The sequence below is a fragment of the Telopea speciosissima genome, chromosome 4 (genome assembly GCF_018873765.1).
Source record: "Telopea speciosissima isolate NSW1024214 ecotype Mountain lineage chromosome 4, Tspe_v1, whole genome shotgun sequence".
Lineage (NCBI taxonomy): Eukaryota > Viridiplantae > Streptophyta > Magnoliopsida > Proteales > Proteaceae > Telopea > Telopea speciosissima.
In genome coordinates, this window is record NC_057919.1 from 20,297,345 (window position 1) to 20,314,355 (window position 17,011).

The window sequence follows — 17,011 nt, forward strand, 5'->3', positions numbered from 1 at the left end:
GAGTTTAGAGTTCAGACCAGGTACAATGTCCCATCATTGCTTCGTTGATCAATTTTGTTTTTTTGTTTTTTTTGTATAATTGTCTTAGATAATTTAATAAAATAAAGTAGTTTTTTTGTTCGAAAGTGTGGCTTAAGCCAACAATCCCATGAGTCTATCTCTCTCCTCAAAATAAGGGGTCAGAGATATCTTTTCATATGGGGAGAAGAGAGATACATTCATGGGAGTTCTGGCTTAGGCCATACTCTCAGACAGAGAACTTTCTCTCTTTAATAAAAATGGAAACAACAAAACAAATGAGAGAATGGAAGCTGTATTTGGTTGTCTAGAGCTTAATAAAAAAAAATAATCTAAATTAGAAAAGAAACGAATAGAAATGAAAAGAAAGAAAGAAAAAATTATCTTTATTTAAAAAACATAGAAAAGAAAAGAAAAAGTTGTTCTTTTGAGAGAGAGAGAGGTCATTCTCTTCTTTTCTATTTATTTCTATTTATGTCTAGACAACCAAACACAGCCGGAAAGGAAAATCTTTTTTCCAAGAGCTTATGCTTTTCAGGACCATTCTATTTCAAATAATAGGTAGATAGAAATGATGGAACACTAAACCTTTCCATGTTCTCTTAATGATTCAAAAAAGTGGATACACGTTGAGGGACCTTGATCTTCTACGGCCACGCGGCGGAGGAGCTGTCTAGGAGTGGCGCACATAGGTCGCCCTCGCAATGACGTCTTCCTTGCCCCTACCCGAGCTACCTCTGCCCGAGTAGGGGGTAAGGCGATCATTGCAAATGGCGCCTGTTTGTGCGCCACTGTTCCCAGCTTTGGGCAAGGCAGGCGCCGTAGACAACTCGATTACCACGTTGAGAGCTCTCATTTAACCAAACTATAAATAAAGACTTTTCCCCCCCCCCCCCCCCCCCCCCCCCCCCCCCCCCCCCCCCCCCCCCCCCCCCCCCCCCCCCCCCCCCCCCCCCCCCCCCCCCCCCCCCCCCCCCCCCCCCCCCCCCCCCCCCCCCCCCCCCCCCCCCCCCCCCCCCCCCCCCCCCCCCCCCCCCCCCCCCCCCCCCCCCCCCCCCCGCCGCCCCCGGAAGGTGGTAGTCATTTGTGGGTTCTTGATCGTCATCTACATTTGGAGCGCATCTATGCTATGTAAGGAGTTAAGCCATATGGTGGGATCCAACCATCCATTAGTAAAAACGTGTTTAAAACTCTATTTTAAACGTGTTTCTGTTTTTTACTGTTTTAAACACATTTTGTCATATGTTTCCCAAATATATAGAAAAAAATGGCAAATGACAAGCATTCTGTTTTTAACACATTTAAAACATATTCCCCCCTTTTTTGGCATTTTTTAAGATATTGGACTTATTGAACAATGTCTTACTTAATTGATCATATCTCCTTCTCTCCCAAACTTTGATTGACTTGATTCTTTCATCGACGTAAAGATGACTTGAAAGGATACATTTCTCATGATATCACCTTCAACTCCAAAAAGGTCAACGCATGTATCCCAAAATTGAGCTACAAACTGATGCATCTATTAAAAAGGGTTTCTAAAGTGATGACTCCCAACTCCAACTAAACACGCATTGCTCCATGAGTGTGTTGGTTGTGTTGACAACAATGAGCAACACCAAAGACAAGCCACATTGCTCAACTTTGGACATTATGGTGTATGAATAGGGCATTTTTATTGGACAATATTAGATGATATGTCTTAGATCTTCCAATGGATTGTAGAATATATATGGGTTAATTTTGAATGTTGCACTTGTTTTGGACATTAGAAAGCATGTATTTCAAATAAAAAATCCCTCAATTTATAAGAGAATAGTGCCTTGTTTTTTAAATATAAACTTATAAAACCAGTACCGTCCGTTTTCCATTTTGAATTGCTCTCCGTTTTTTGACCGTCCATTTGCAATTTTTTACCGTTTAAAATCCGTACTATCCGTTTTTTTTTTTTCGTTCCCATTTTTGCTAACTATGATCCAGCCCCATATGAAGTCAAGTGTTTCATGTGAAGGCCAACCTTCTTTCTATAGTTCGGTTGTAAAAAACCTTTGAAGTTTGTGGTTTTGCTAAGTTTCTGGAGGATGGTCAAGCTTTTAGACAAAAATACATTTTATGAAGTCAAGTGTCTCATGTGAAGGTCAACCTTATTTTCTATGGTCATTGTGAGAAAAAAAAAAAAAAGGATACACTTTGGAAGAGCATATAGTGGTGTTCTCCATGAGAGAAAAAGAGATTTTACTGAGAGGAAGAGTCAAGCTAATGCAATTTCTGTAAGAAGTTCTATCTCACATTTGAGTCATTCTTGAGACCGTTTGTGCTATCTTTCATACTGTTGATCAAGCCGGATAGCCAAACTGGTGCTTGTGTTTTCTATTGGTTCTCCAAGCTATGTGGAGAAATATTTAGAGCTTTTAGAGGTGGAGTGATGTCATAATTGATGCTTGTGGGGTAACATTGTATTTCTTCAAGTGTTATTGTTCTCTCTTATTCTTGTTGTAAATCTCAAGTTTTGGGCAAAAAACACTTAAGGAGAAAAATTATTTTAATCCCTATTTTATTTTAGTGGATTCCTCTCAAAATTGCCCAATGATTTTTCCCTTTACATTAAAGTATTTTTCATGTTAAATCTGATGTTGTATTAGTTTGTGATTCTTCTTTATTGTAAAAATAAGATAACAAAATCCTATGATTTCAATATTTACATATACATTTTTTTGTGTGCCATATGCACTTGTGTTCTATTCTTGTGGGCTGCGGATCACGGATTTTCAAATACCGTTTGCTCTCATGGAACTAAACTGCGGATTCCTGCCAAGCTGCTCGCCTTTCATGCGCAATGCCAAAGGCGACAAAAAGATCGCTTACCCCATGCGCCTTGCCCGGGCGAGATAAACCGTCTTTTCCACCTTGTTGTGTTGGGCCCAGGTAGGGCAGGGTGCCAATTTGGGATCACCCCCCCATACCTCCCTTGCTATGTCTGGGCCGTCCTTTACTAATGGTGCAGGTATTTGTGCTGCACATGAGCTGGTTTGGGGCCTGTCACCCCCTTACTCCAATTAGGGGACCGTTCCACTAGACCATTAAGAAGTGTATATAAGATTTTTTTAAAAAGAAAAGGTATAAAAATTGCAATCCAATTCCTTTGAATAACAATTTGTCAAATGTAGTAGCATGAAGTCTCTCTCACATAACCGCTTTTGCTTCACAGTCTACTCCCTCCTCCCTTGACCAACTACATCTACTAGGTTTTTCCTTTTTGCACTTTCGTACTTCGTATCATATTACCATGTGACATGTGTGATAAATAGAGTTTTGTTTGGAAAAATCAAAGAGGAAACACAACGGATTCTTCCATTTTATAGGACTTTCTAGATTTAAAAAAAAAAAAGAAACTTATTACATGTGATTTTAGGGAGTTTGATTTTTTTTTTTTTTTGGTACGAACTATGATTTCATAATTTAAGATGCTTGATAAAAAGTTGTAGACAACTTAGATTTCATGATAGTGAAAAATTCTACAACACTAATAAACCCGCCTTGTTAGAAACAATTAAACTTCTTCTCCCTTTTTCTACAAGTGCCTAGAACCATTTAAGAACCGGACTGTCTCATCCTCTAGTAATCGGGACTGGGATTTAGGTTTGGTCCGGTTAACTAAATGGGATGGTACTAGGATTGGCACTTTTGGTGCTGGTACCGGTACCGTCCCATCCCAAATACCAGAAACCGTTCCAATTGACACCTTTAGGGGCAGCTCGAAAGTAGAGGATCCCTCCTATGTTTGCATAGTTACTATTATGGTTCCATTCCTTCCACGTAAAACCGTGTATAATTTTTCTTTCTCGTGGTTTATACCCTGAAACAAACCAGAGGATAAAGATATTGTGGATGGACCATGCATGGAAACTAAAATAACTGTAAGATAACCTTTAGAATGGGCTCAAATTACATCCTTTTGGGCTTTTATTATAAAGTTATTTTATTCATATTGTGGCCCATTTTTTAAAAGTTTTTGGGCCTTAATTTTACTAAGACCTAAGACCATGTAGCTCAAGACAATTGGGATGACCCAGGCCTCGACTCATTGACCCGGCTAAGGTGACCCAGAAACCCAACCTGATTGCCCATGGTTTCTTTTACTCGGTTTTGCTTTGAAGAGGATATATTGAACCAACTTTTGGGGTGAACCTTGAGTCCCTTTATAGATCTAAGTAACATTTTACCCGGTATGATAGAAATTCTGTCCATGGCACTGGTGACATGTCACCTAAGAGTACCCATTTTATTACTATAAGGGGGTGTTTGGATTTTAAGCTACCTTTTGGGTATTTTTATGCATCTATTTGAATGTTTAAGCATTTTTTTTGCTATTTAAGCTCATGATTGGATATTATGGAGTGTTGTTTGGCTACATAAAGTATTATTTAGTCATATAAAGTGTTGTTTGGATACATAAATACTGTTTGGCCATATTAATTACTTTGACTGTATAAAGTGTTGTTTGGCTGCATAAAGTATCATCTAGATATATTAGGTGATGTTTAACTATTTAAGTATTGTTTAATTGTTTAAGTCCATTTTGGTGTTTGGATAATTAATTAGTTATACGGACTAATTATTATATGTTCTCCTATTTGAGTATCATACTTTGAAGAATTAAAACTTCACATGGAAAGTTATCACATGTCTATGGTGATGAAGTTATATGTCACGAGACATTATGGTTATTCTTTATAAGAACCTATGATGAATTTAAAAGACACAAAAAGTGTTTTTTATTTAGACCATAAAGATAATACTTGCTTTGATTGTGATACTTAAGAGTACATTAAGCATTGCCCTAGGCATGATTTCCACCTTTCCATGGGGGCAACATGGTACTTTTATGCGCTGCTATATCTAGCCGCAGGAGCCCCGCTACCAAGTAATGTTCTTTTCCTTAGATCTCTCAAGACCTAGTATTGCCTTGAGAGTGTGAGTATTTGAAAGATTTTGGTAAGGCTTTTTCTTCCACTTTAGAAGTGGAATTTGTACTGTGCTATAAGGTTGTCTCTCGAGCATTTCGTTAAGGCATTTCCTCACAAATTTCAAAAGAGGTACTTTCTATTAAAAAATTGATTCAAATCTTCTGTGACAATATTACGATAATCTGATTTTCTAACATGTGCTCAGTGAGTTGATACACAGAGATAAAATAATTGTTGTTAAGAAGGATGTTTCAATAGGGTCAAATTTGTAAATGGATGTAGAGAAATTGAATTTGATCCTCGGTAGTATCCGTTTAGGGAGCATCCGTATTCGTTTAGAGATGTCAGAAAAAAAGTCCTAAATGCTACATGATAAATCGAATCCGATTACTTAATTATAAAAATTAAGTAAATAACAATTTGGGTGGGGTTTTGAAGATTTTCAATAAGGATTCATGCAGAATATGAGTTGAAATGATAATCATGATCTATAAAGATGGATTGAGGAGTGAATAAATATCCCTTTAGGGGAGGAAGGTTGAGTTACACAAGGTAGAGGTGTAAGCGGATGGCCGAAAATCCAAAGTTTCGACTTAGCATCAGAATCGTCCAAGTCTGTTTAGAGATATCCGTGATTCGACCATTGAAATATCCAAATCCGATTGTCGAATCCGTACCCAAGCTCAATCCAATCCCGGTTTACGAGGCCTAGTCTCAAGGTCAAACAAAACATTAAGTACTTGATATTATTGCAATACACATTTTATGATTTTGAATTAAAGTTTTAATCTACTAATTTGAATTTCTATCATTTCTTAAACATTTTTTTTGGGTATGATTTCTCATTGTTTATGCACATATAGTTTGAAATGACATATGCCTATAAAGATGTTTACAAAATAAAAATAATAATAGATGTTTATAAAGATGAAAGGCAATAAAGTTTGGACTTAGAATTAATCACGAGGTTGATTCAGAATTGACCATTGGGGTTAATTCTACAGCTGGCCCAACTCAATCATCCCGGTTCTTTAATTGGTCTGGGTTAACTTGATGACCACTAATATAATCTCATATTTATTACCATTAATTTTGATATAAAACACCACATTGAGGAGCAGCAGCTGAAATTTGTGAGAAAACTGTAGCACATTACCATAAAAACTAATGTGATAAACTTTAGTAGAACCCTAATTTTCCTATAGTTTGGTACATTAGCTGTACCAAAGTAATAACTAATCCTTGGTTCATGATTGATTATTGGATAATGACCTTGGGGAACATATAATAAAGCCCCTTAATCCATCTTCTACCTAATAAAGTAATGGGCTATGTACCTTTCCACTAGAATTGTGAGATTTTTTTTTTTTTTTTTGGGTAACCAAAACATATGTTATTAATTGGTTATATGATATTTGGTCTCATAAAAATAACAAAAATTGGAGTGTTCATCCTTCTGAATTGAGAATTTGATTCATGATCCATGAATGGACCCCCAACAAGCTTAACTTTCACAACATGTTAGGAACTAATGAAATTAAAAAAAGAAAAAAAAATTATATCATTGATAATTAATTCAACAATACATCTCATTGTAGATATAATTATTGATCTTGTTTTCAATTAAAATAGTTAAGATGTTTTGTCTATTCTAATCATTCTTTGTATTCATTTTTATTATTCCGTGGGAGGAGATGAGAGTAGTATAGAATTAGTAGTACTCACTATATAGTATATGAGAAAAAGACCTCTACTTGGTGGTGCCCCGTACGCCTTCTCACAAGGCACCGTAAAATGACGTCTCTACCCTCTGAGTGGATACCCAGAGGCATTCCCCCATTGGCCTATATGCTGGTGTAGAGACCATGCGACCAAATAGCAATCTCATATCCATACTATATATATAGTTGTTTTGTCGATTCATTTGATTGTGAAATTAATTGACTTTGTGGTTTGGTTGGTAGGTATGATTTTTGGCTTTTTTTGTTGCTCACCTTTTATTCTATTTGCTATCTAATTTAATTAAGAAGAGCTCTGTTCAACTTTCAACAACCCCCTATTTTTCTATGAAGGAAAAAAAAAAGGGCAAGCTAGCAAGACTGCAAGAGTGAGGTGGCCAAGTTTCTTCAACTTGTCGAATAAATCTTTTCAGATAGAAAAGAAGTAGGGGTGTCATGCCAAGTTGGTCCGATCGGTTTCGGTCCAACTTAATCGGTTTTGCGCCATTGAAGGCTACGAATAAAACCGAATAATTATATAGATTTTTCCTTAAAATCGAGATTAAGATCAGTTAATAGTTGATCAATTGATTGAAACATTTTTGTCTATATTCTAGCAATGGGTATTAAGATAGCTTAATTACTCCTCAATTGATGATTATTGACCGGTCTAAACCCATCGGGTATTGGATGGGTTTGTAAATTAGTTTTAATCGATCGGTCTATTAATTTAGATCGAGATTATTGATTAATTAAAATAAAAAATGAATTTATCTTAAAATCAAAACTAGACCGTTAAATAATCGATTTGGTTTAACTTTATTTGGCCGGTCTCAATCAGATCTGTCGGTCGAAAATAACACCCCATAATTATATGATAAGTTTATCAATAAATTGAGATTAGGTCCGGTTAGTAGAAATTTAATCCAACTTATTATCGTGGTCACTACTCACTACCTTTGTATTTCATTGTAATCATCACGTCATCTCATCATTGTAGAATATGCTCTCTAAATGTTTAGTGAGCTTGATTGCATTTTATAATATATAATTCACAAATTAGCTTCTATGTCCACGTTGCATGGAATTCTTCGTATGTTTACGTGGACCACCATATTCTTATTTTTTTTTCATTTTCTATTTCAATGGAATCACCTTCAATTGGAGAGAATAGTTTTTCTTCAATGACGTTAACCATCAGAATCGATTTCACACCATCCATGGGGTGTGAGGGGTGTTCACCGATGGAGCTTAGAATGCTAAAACAAACCAAAGTAGTAGGGGTGTGATTATAAAGGATAGCTCGGAGAATTTTATAGCAGCAAATTGCGTTTATATATATAACAATGGTTTTTCTGCTTCATCCATGGAAGGCGAAGCGATTCATGATGCTTTACTATTAGCCAAGACATTCTTAGGACTGCCAGGTGACTCTAAATAAGAATTTTCACTTACTTGCATAGTGAATGACAATCCATTAACAATGGGGCTTCAAATGCGCGGGAAAGGATATCAGAAGGTATTTTGGGAAATATACTAAAACCCTATAAGGATTTGTGAATTATAGGATGGTGTGATGAACCTTCACCATGTGGTATATATTAATGGGATTTAATTTTCAATAAAAGCAATTTAAAAATATATGAGATTTAGTTTTCTAATAAAAGCAATTTAAGACATGTTTTTCTTACCAAGTCAAGACGGAAAAAAAAAAAAAAAAACACTGATGACCATGTTAGTTAGAGAGACCAAATCAAATGATATGGCAATTCATTTATTAAACTGTTGTCATTAATATACAAAGTGGTGATCTAGATCAACCATGCTAATTCATGTGGTCCCTTTCAATTAGTGATCTATCATTTATATTAGGAACGAGTTTACCTCCACCCAAGGTGAATGGGATCCCATCCATTGCGTGGTGAGAGAGGGGGCAAAATGACTACCCCGCCCCCAAGATGCTAGTGCAAGTGCTTTCTTTGGCTACCGCACACGCATGGCCCATGTGCTCCCCCAAAAAATAAATGTGGGATTTAATTTTCAAATAAAAACAATATAACTATACATTAGATTTAATTTTCAAATAAAAGCAATATAAGACATGTTTTTCTTATCAAGTCAATTGATGATTTGATGACCATGTTAAGTAGAGAGACCAAATTAAATTATATGGCACGACATGTATCAAACTATTCCCATATTAATATACAAAGTGGTGACCTATATCAACCATGTTAATTCATGTGGTCCCTTTCAATCAGTAATTCGTCATTTATTTATAAACTTAAACTCTAGTTACTTTGGAAGTTGCTAAATTTTCATTCTTTTTTTCAAGAGTTATATTTTTTGGAAAAATCTAATTGAAAGTTGAAACCATGGTTTTCCACTTTTCCCTATGTAGTCTTTGAATTTTCCTTTTACACATGGCTATCTCCTATTGGGTTGAAGCTTGACATAAGAAGAACAATGGATGTTGAGATTATCCTTGAATTACTACATAACAGAATCAGGGCCATGGTTGCTGTCTAGATGTAACCATGTATGGTGACATGTAGTAGAAACTCCCTTATTATTATTTTTTTTCCTATTTTAAGCAAATGTGATTTGGCTGAATCATGTCTTCCACAAAGTGTCGGTGCTGGGTGAATGGTTGTTATCGTAGTAGCAAGGCCCATCGACAGAACCTATCTATGTACATGGCCCATGCGAAGGTCATCCATCAACTACTTCCAGAATAATTATATAATAAAACCAAACCCTACTTCTTTTAAGTAACTCAATTACTCTCTCTATCTCTCACACATTTTAATAGGAAGGATAAAGTTTTCTTATGTGGTCCTTTTGAGGGATTGGGTTCCTCTCTAGCGAACCCCCGAGCTGGACGATGTCTGGCGCATCCTCAGAGATCAACACGTGATTAAGGTGTTGTTTGAACGGTGATGATGGATGGGCACATCTGAGCATGGTGCACATGCAATGGAGAGAAGGATTTCCAGCCTGGGAGTGCATCCATCATAGTCATTCAAACGGCACTTTGGCCACGTGTTGTCCTTTGGGGGTGCGCCGGACATTGTCCAGCATGGGTGCTCTGGAGAGGAGCCGGATCCATGAGGCTTCTACATATGCTTGTTTTTTCTGAGCCATGTAAAAGGCTCGGAATTTGAAAGCTTCTCTCTCTCTCTCTCTCTCTCTCTCAATTTTTTGTTATATTCACAATAATTTCTTAGGCCTATGATTTGAGAGCATAGATACTATGTGTATGACTACTGAAAGTTCACCCACTATATACTCCCTCTATTCTTGCAATGGAGAACTTGAGAATCATTTCCAACTTTGATAAGATTGAACAATAGCTTTAATTGTAAGAGATAGAAGCAAATGATAAAGTTTGGTTTAAACCAATTTGCCATATCTTTTGCTCCAATTAAATGCATTCCCAATGAGCACAATGGTCCCTTCTCTTAATGCTAAGAGGGAAATAAATACAAGCCGACTATCAATGCAAAATAGGATTTTGAACTTGTTATGCAATGAGTTATATTTTATTTTCCATATGATTATGCTTTCTCTTTTTGGAATGCATTGGAAAAGAAATATGCTTTAGAAGCAAGATTGAAACCAATTTACCGTCTCTTTTTGGAATGCATTGGAAAAGAAATATGCTTTAGAAGCAAGATTGAAACCATCGCATTGGAAAAGAAATATGTTTTATTTTCCATATGATTATGCTTTCTCTATTTGGAATGCATTGGAAAAGAAATATGCTTTAGAACTTGAGAATCATTTCCGACTTTGACAAGATTGAACTGTTCAATAGCTTTAATTATAAGAGATAGAAGCAAATGATCAAGTTTGGTTTAAACCAACTTGCCATCTTTTTTGCTCTAATTAAATGCATTCCCAATGAACGCAATGGTCCCTTCTCTTAATGCTAAGAGGGAAATAAACACGGGCGGAACTATGAATGCAAAATAGGATTTTGAACTTGTTATGCAATGAGTTATATAGTGTTTTATTTTCCATATGATTATGCTTTCTCTATTTGAAATGCATTGGAAAAGAAATATGCTTGAGAAGATACAATGGATGATGAGATTTATCCATCCATAATTTTTCAGCCTCATTTGAATTACTACATAACAGAATCAGGGCCATGGTTGCTGTCTAGATGTAACCATGTATGGTGACATGTAGTAGAAACTCCTTATTATTATTTTTTTCCTATTTTAAGCAAATGTGATTTGGCTGAATCATGTCTTCCACAAAGTGTCGGTGCTGGGTGAATGGTTGTTATCGTAGTAGCAAGGCCCATCGACAGAACCTATCTATGTACATGGCCCATGCGAAGGTCATCCATCAACTACTTCCAGAATAATTATATAATAAAACCAAACCCTACTTCTTTTAAGTAACTCAATTACTCTCTCTATCTCTCACACATTTTAATAGGAAGGATAAAGTTTTCTTATGTGGTCCTTTTGAGGGATTGGGTTCTCTCTAGCGAACCCCGAGCTGATGTTCTTACAAGGGATGTGCGATCCTCAGAGATCAACACGTGATTAAGGTGTTGTTTGAACGGTGATGATGGATAGGCACATATGGTTCATGGTATACACATGACCATGGAGAGAAGGATTTCTAAAGCATTGGGAGTGTGCATCCATCATCGCCCAACCCAACGACACCAACCCACGTGTCGACCTTTGGGGGTGCGCCAGACATTGTCCAGCACGGCTGCGCTAGAGAGGAGCCCGATCCGTGAGGCTTCTACATGGACTTGTTTTTTCTGAGCCATGTAAAAGACTTGGAATTTGAAAGTTTCTCTCTCTCTCTCTCTCAATTTTTTGTTATATTCACAATAATTTCTTAAGCCTATAATTTGAGAGCATAGATACTTTGTGTATGACTACTGAAAGTTCTCCCACTGTATACTCCCTCTATTCCTGCAATGGAGAACTTGAGAATCATTTTCGACTTTGATAAGATTGAACTGTTCAATAGCTTTAATTATAAGAGATAGAAGCAAATGATCAAGTTTGGTTTAAACCAACTTGCCATCTCTTTTGCTCTAATTAAATGCATTCCCAATGAACGCAATGGTCCCTTCTCTTAATGCTAAGAGGGAAATAAACACGGGCGGAACTATGAATGCAAAATAGGATTTTGAACTTGTTATGCAATGAGTTATATAGTGTTTTATTTTCCATATGATTATGCTTTCTCTATTTGAAATGCATTGGAAAAGAAATATGCTTGAGAAGATACATGAAATAAGAAATATAATGTAACTACCTTTATGATGAAAGATGGTAGAAATATTTCTGCACAGATTGACAAGTTTCAATTCTTGGTTGCAAAGTTGGCAAGAACCCAAAAGGTGCTTCTATAAAATAATAATACAAGGTTTTCTAACTTATAGAGAAATTGCTAGTGTCTTGGAATGATTTCAAACTCTACATGAAGCACAAAAGAAAAGATTGGACATTTGACCAGATTATCATCCGAGTAAAAATTGAGGGGAAGAACTTGGAGAAGGACAGGATCGAAAAAGCCATGTAATTAAATCCAAGAATAACTTAGTAGAGTCTGGCAAACATGAAAGAAAAAACAAAAACCCTTCATTTCAAGAAGGATAGTTCAAGAAGAAATAGGAAAATTGGGGGGCAGCCGTTTTGTCGACTTGTTATATCTTAATAGGATATCTCATAAGAACACTAGGTTGTTATCATTTATGTTATGGCATAATATGTAATCTAATATTAGATATTTGAAAGTCTGGGTTGATCTAGCAAAATTATGAATTCCTAATCCTAAGAAAAGGAAATTAGGACAAAACTTGTGATTGTGTTTTCATTGAGTATGTTACTACCTCGTAGTGTTGCATATAGATTCTTGGTGATTAAATCAATATAGAATATGTTTGATGTTAATACCATTATAAAATCAATGATGCAGAATTCTTTGATTGGGCCGAGTTGCCTGAGTTGAGTCAAAATTTTGAAAAATTTGGTCAAGAATTATGTAGACTACGTCAGGGTAAAAAATGATGAGATTCAGTCATAAATCGTCCAAGTCAAATAAGGCTCAGTATTTTAACTTGAGTCATGACAGACTTGATGAATTTAGTTGTTTTTTTTTTTAAATAAAAATAAAAATAAAAATCATAAAGTCGATTCACTTAGAAATTGAGTTTAGTAAAATAGTAAATCGTTATTCTAAAACAATAAGAAACCCTCAACTCCTCGTCTCACTTCTCTTGTTCAATGGTAGAAACTCAAAATGCATTGATATGTGATTCTTTGATTTTTTTTTTTTTTTTTTTCTTCTGGTTTTCTCATATTTTTTTTTAATAATTTTATACAAATTTATTGCATTAAAAATAAGAAAAAATGTGACTCCTCTTATTTATCAAGAGGCGATTGAATTTTCGAATTCTGTATTTTGAAAAGACGTCATTAATAGTGAATTGAATTCAACAACTACCAATCACATTTGGGAATAATTGATCTTCCACTGGAAACTATGGTGTTAGATATTAAGTGGATCTTTAGAAAGAAATTGAAACTTGATGGATCATTTGATAAGTTTAAAAAAAAAAAATCTAGATTATTGATAGATTCTCTTAAGTAACATAGATTACTAATATAATATTTTTGATATTCATTACATCTATATACAAAATTGTTATATATCAAATGGTTATAAAGACTGCATTTTAAATAAAGATTTGAAAGAAGAAATTTATGTTAAACAATCTGAAAGTTGTATTGCTCTTGCATAATAACAAAAAAATGTGCAAATTTGTGAAGCCTTATTAATTTCACAGGTCGGTTAATTCTTGAACAAGAACACAAAAGTGTACAAACTTGTGAAGTCTCTATCAGTATGGTGGACCATGTATTTGAAATGACCTAACATCTTCAACATGTGATTTATCCATGAAAAAAGTGGCGCCTTGATCCAACCTCCAAGCAGGGTCGTGTCAACCTCAATTCCATGTTCACGCTTACACCATTTCATGCCGGACCAGAACCCCCACACAACTCCGTTAAATGCGGAGTTCTTCTTTTCCATATTTAATTGCTTAAGACCTCCTTCCTTCCTCTCTCTCTCTCTCTCTCTCTCTCTCTAATTGAAAGATTTTCACTTTAGAATGTTGAGAGAATAGACTATCAAGCTACAGAGACAGAGAGATTGAAGCCTGGGAGAGTGGAGATTGCATTTTTCCGGTTCTGTCATCTCAAATTTCCCAATCTGAAGCCACTTTTCCCGGAGTGCTCTACATTTTAATCCCTCTCTTCATGACACTAAAAAAGAGATTTAGTTTATGTTTTTTTATTCTAATAATTGATTATTTAATTTAATTTGCCTGCCTTTAAGATAAGAAAAAAATGGAGGGAAAGATCGAGTAGAAGAAGAAGAAGAAGGGAAATCTCTCGTGTTTTGATAGTTACAGAGAAATCAAAATTATGTGACGCAAAGTAACTACAATGTGACATTTCGTTGGGATAAATGTTTTGCTGCTACACACTTGTAGGAGGAATGTTCCTGTAACGCTGCTGGCAGTCAAGGAAATGAAATAATTCACTGTACCTTGGGGTACATAAATATCTTTCTACATTTTGAATTTTTTAAATTACCCTTTTAAGATTTCGTTCTCTCGCTGGTCACTTGTTGGGATTGGGAAGTTGGTACCTACGAGTTTGGTTCCTCTACATGTACGTGTGAGACAACCACTTGTCTTGTTTTTACCATTTACAAGGAAAGAAGGAGTATTTATGAAAACAAAATAAACATTTGATTGGCTTTGAAATGTCAATCTTTTCCTTTTCCTTTTCCTTTTCTACACAACCCGGTCCAACCAAACCCCTAATTAAATCGTGCCCACCCTCTCTCTCTCTCTCCTCTTGGTGAATGGTGGTGTATGTACAATTGTATATAATTGAATAAATGGAACAGATGGGAAGGATCACCCATCTTCTGCAACCGACCTCTCTTCCAATCCAACCTTGATGAGAAAACCTTATGAAGCCTGCGCATCCCTAATTCATCATTTCCCAAATCGAATTTCTCGGGATTTAAGTTCTTCTCGTGTCTCTCTCTTTATCTGACAGAGGGAAAGGAAAGAGAAGCCTCGAGAGGCATCTGTTCTGTTCTTGTTTTGGATTTATTCTGCACTTATGGATCTCTTTAATTCATTTCTCTTAAAAGTAGCTTTAAATTAATTTCTGCCCTTCCAAACCCCTCACCCAAATTCGGGGATCTCTATCTATCTCTGGTTTGAATGTAAATTGGTAGTCAGTGATGAAGAACACCACCAATACCAACAGCAACAACACGAAACTCATCCTCCTCCATTCCTCGCTCCACAAGCAAGTAGGGGCTCACCGTCTATGGGTTCTTGCCTTCGTCTCCTTATTCACGTTCGCCTTCCTTCTTACCCTAATCAACACTAGGAATTTCATCACCAATTCCTCCTCCTCCTCCCCTTTTCCTGGCATTAATGGCCAAACCCGGTTGACTACCACCGTCGCAGATGTCCTCCTCCACTACACCGCCAATTCCAACACCACCGACAAAATGACCGCCGCCGAGCTGAAATCCATCGCCGAAGCCCTCAGCAGTTGCCCCTCCAACCCCTGCAATTTCTTAGTTTTCGGGCTCACCCACGAAACCTTCCTCTGGAAAGCCTTGAATCACAATGGCCGTACTGTTTTCCTGGACGAGAACGAGTATAAAATCGCGAAATTAGAGGAGAAACACCCCGGCATGGAAGCGTACGACGTGTCTTACACAACCCAGGTGAGCCAGATGAAGGAACTGATCATGTCTGCAAGGGAGCATATTCGGAAGGAGTGTCGACCAGTCCAGAATCTGCTCTTCTCCGACTGCAAGCTTGGGATCAACGATCTCCCCAATCACTTGTACGAGGTGGCTTGGGATGTGATCTTGGTTGATGGGCCCAGAGGGTATAACCCGTCAGCGCCGGGGAGGATGTCGACGATCTTTACCGCCGGTGTTCTGGCGAGGAGCAAGAAGGGTGGGTATTCGAAGACCCATGTGTTCGTTCACGATTTCAATAGGGAGGTGGAGAGGGTTTGCAGTCAGGAGTTCCTTTGCGGAGAGAACATGGTGGAGTCCAAGGACCTGCTAGCCCATTTCGTAGTTGAGCGAAGGAATGGCTATGTCTCGGAATTCTGTCGCAACCCTACATCGCCATTGATGTCATCAGTATCAACATCATAATCCTCTTTATGAGCTGATGATTACTGGAGCATCCAATAGAAATTTCATCCTTTGTTAATTTACAGTTTTTTTTTTTTTTTTTTCTTTATACATATTTACATAGTGAGGGAAAGGTGTTTGTGTAATTGTGTCATATAATTTTCAAATACAGGGTTTGAAAATGAAATATCAGCAAGAGTAGTATTGGTTCCTTGTGTATCGCTTTCACCTCACCCCCTCTCCTTCAGGAAAAGAAAAAATCACCGACAGTTGATACCTTAATTTGGGCAAATTCGGGTTTCGGTAACAGAGGGGTAAAGAGACAAACTAAAGTTTTAATCTTTATAGATAGAGAGAGGGAGAGAGGAAGAGTGTCTGTGACGACCATCAGGGGAGAAGAAGAAGACTGGTCCGGCGGAGAGAGAGAGAACATCGGTGGAAAGGAGAACTGAAGAAGACTGGTAAAGGCGTGGAGCATAGAGGGACGAGGTATAAGTGTATAACACTATAATGTGATGTTATGTACTATGTGCGAGTAAGAGTGAAGGGTTGCTTTAATTAGCAGTTTCTTGTGAACACAATGCCATGGACTGAGGGTCCATGGATGGAGAATAGACTTTGGAGTTTGGAGGGAGGGACCAGAGACTAAGGGAGAGAAAGTTCAAGAAGCTGTCGACTTCAACTCTAATTCCAAACTCCCTTTAATGGGACAAGGTTGGAAAGCCGCCAGGCTGCCTACCTTGTGTTTATCTCTGTTCCCTCTTCCACGGGAAAGGATCACCTCCCTACTTTCCAGTTTCCATACCACCCCTCCCATTGAGCAAGGCCCCCCACTAATATGGAGCAGGCTGTGTGCCTAACCCTAATAAATTTTACAGCTCGACTTCTTTTCGGCTTACCATAACTTGACACTTGTCATGCATATTAAGAACCACATGGAGAGGTAGTGTTACCAATTCGAGTAGATGTTTTAAGTAGGGCTGCAATAGGATCGGGTTGGGTCGAGCTTTTTGAAACCCTGGTCTAACCTTGAGTCTCCTTAATTTGGCCTTAGGCAGTCCAGACCTGACTATGGGCCTGAAA

The 17,011-nt window shown here is 37.1% G+C and overlaps 1 protein-coding gene across 1 annotated transcript; it reads left to right on the forward strand.

The window, feature by feature from the left end:
* Nucleotides 1–14,952: 14,952 nt before the first annotated feature.
* On the forward strand, nucleotides 14,953–16,115 carry LOC122657598 (protein IRX15-LIKE-like). Its single transcript, XM_043852348.1, has one exon. The coding sequence runs from the start codon at nucleotides 15,008–15,010 to the stop codon at nucleotides 15,947–15,949; it is 942 nt and encodes a 313-aa protein (XP_043708283.1). The 5' UTR covers nucleotides 14,953–15,007; the 3' UTR covers nucleotides 15,950–16,115.
* Nucleotides 16,116–17,011: the final 896 nt, after the last annotated feature.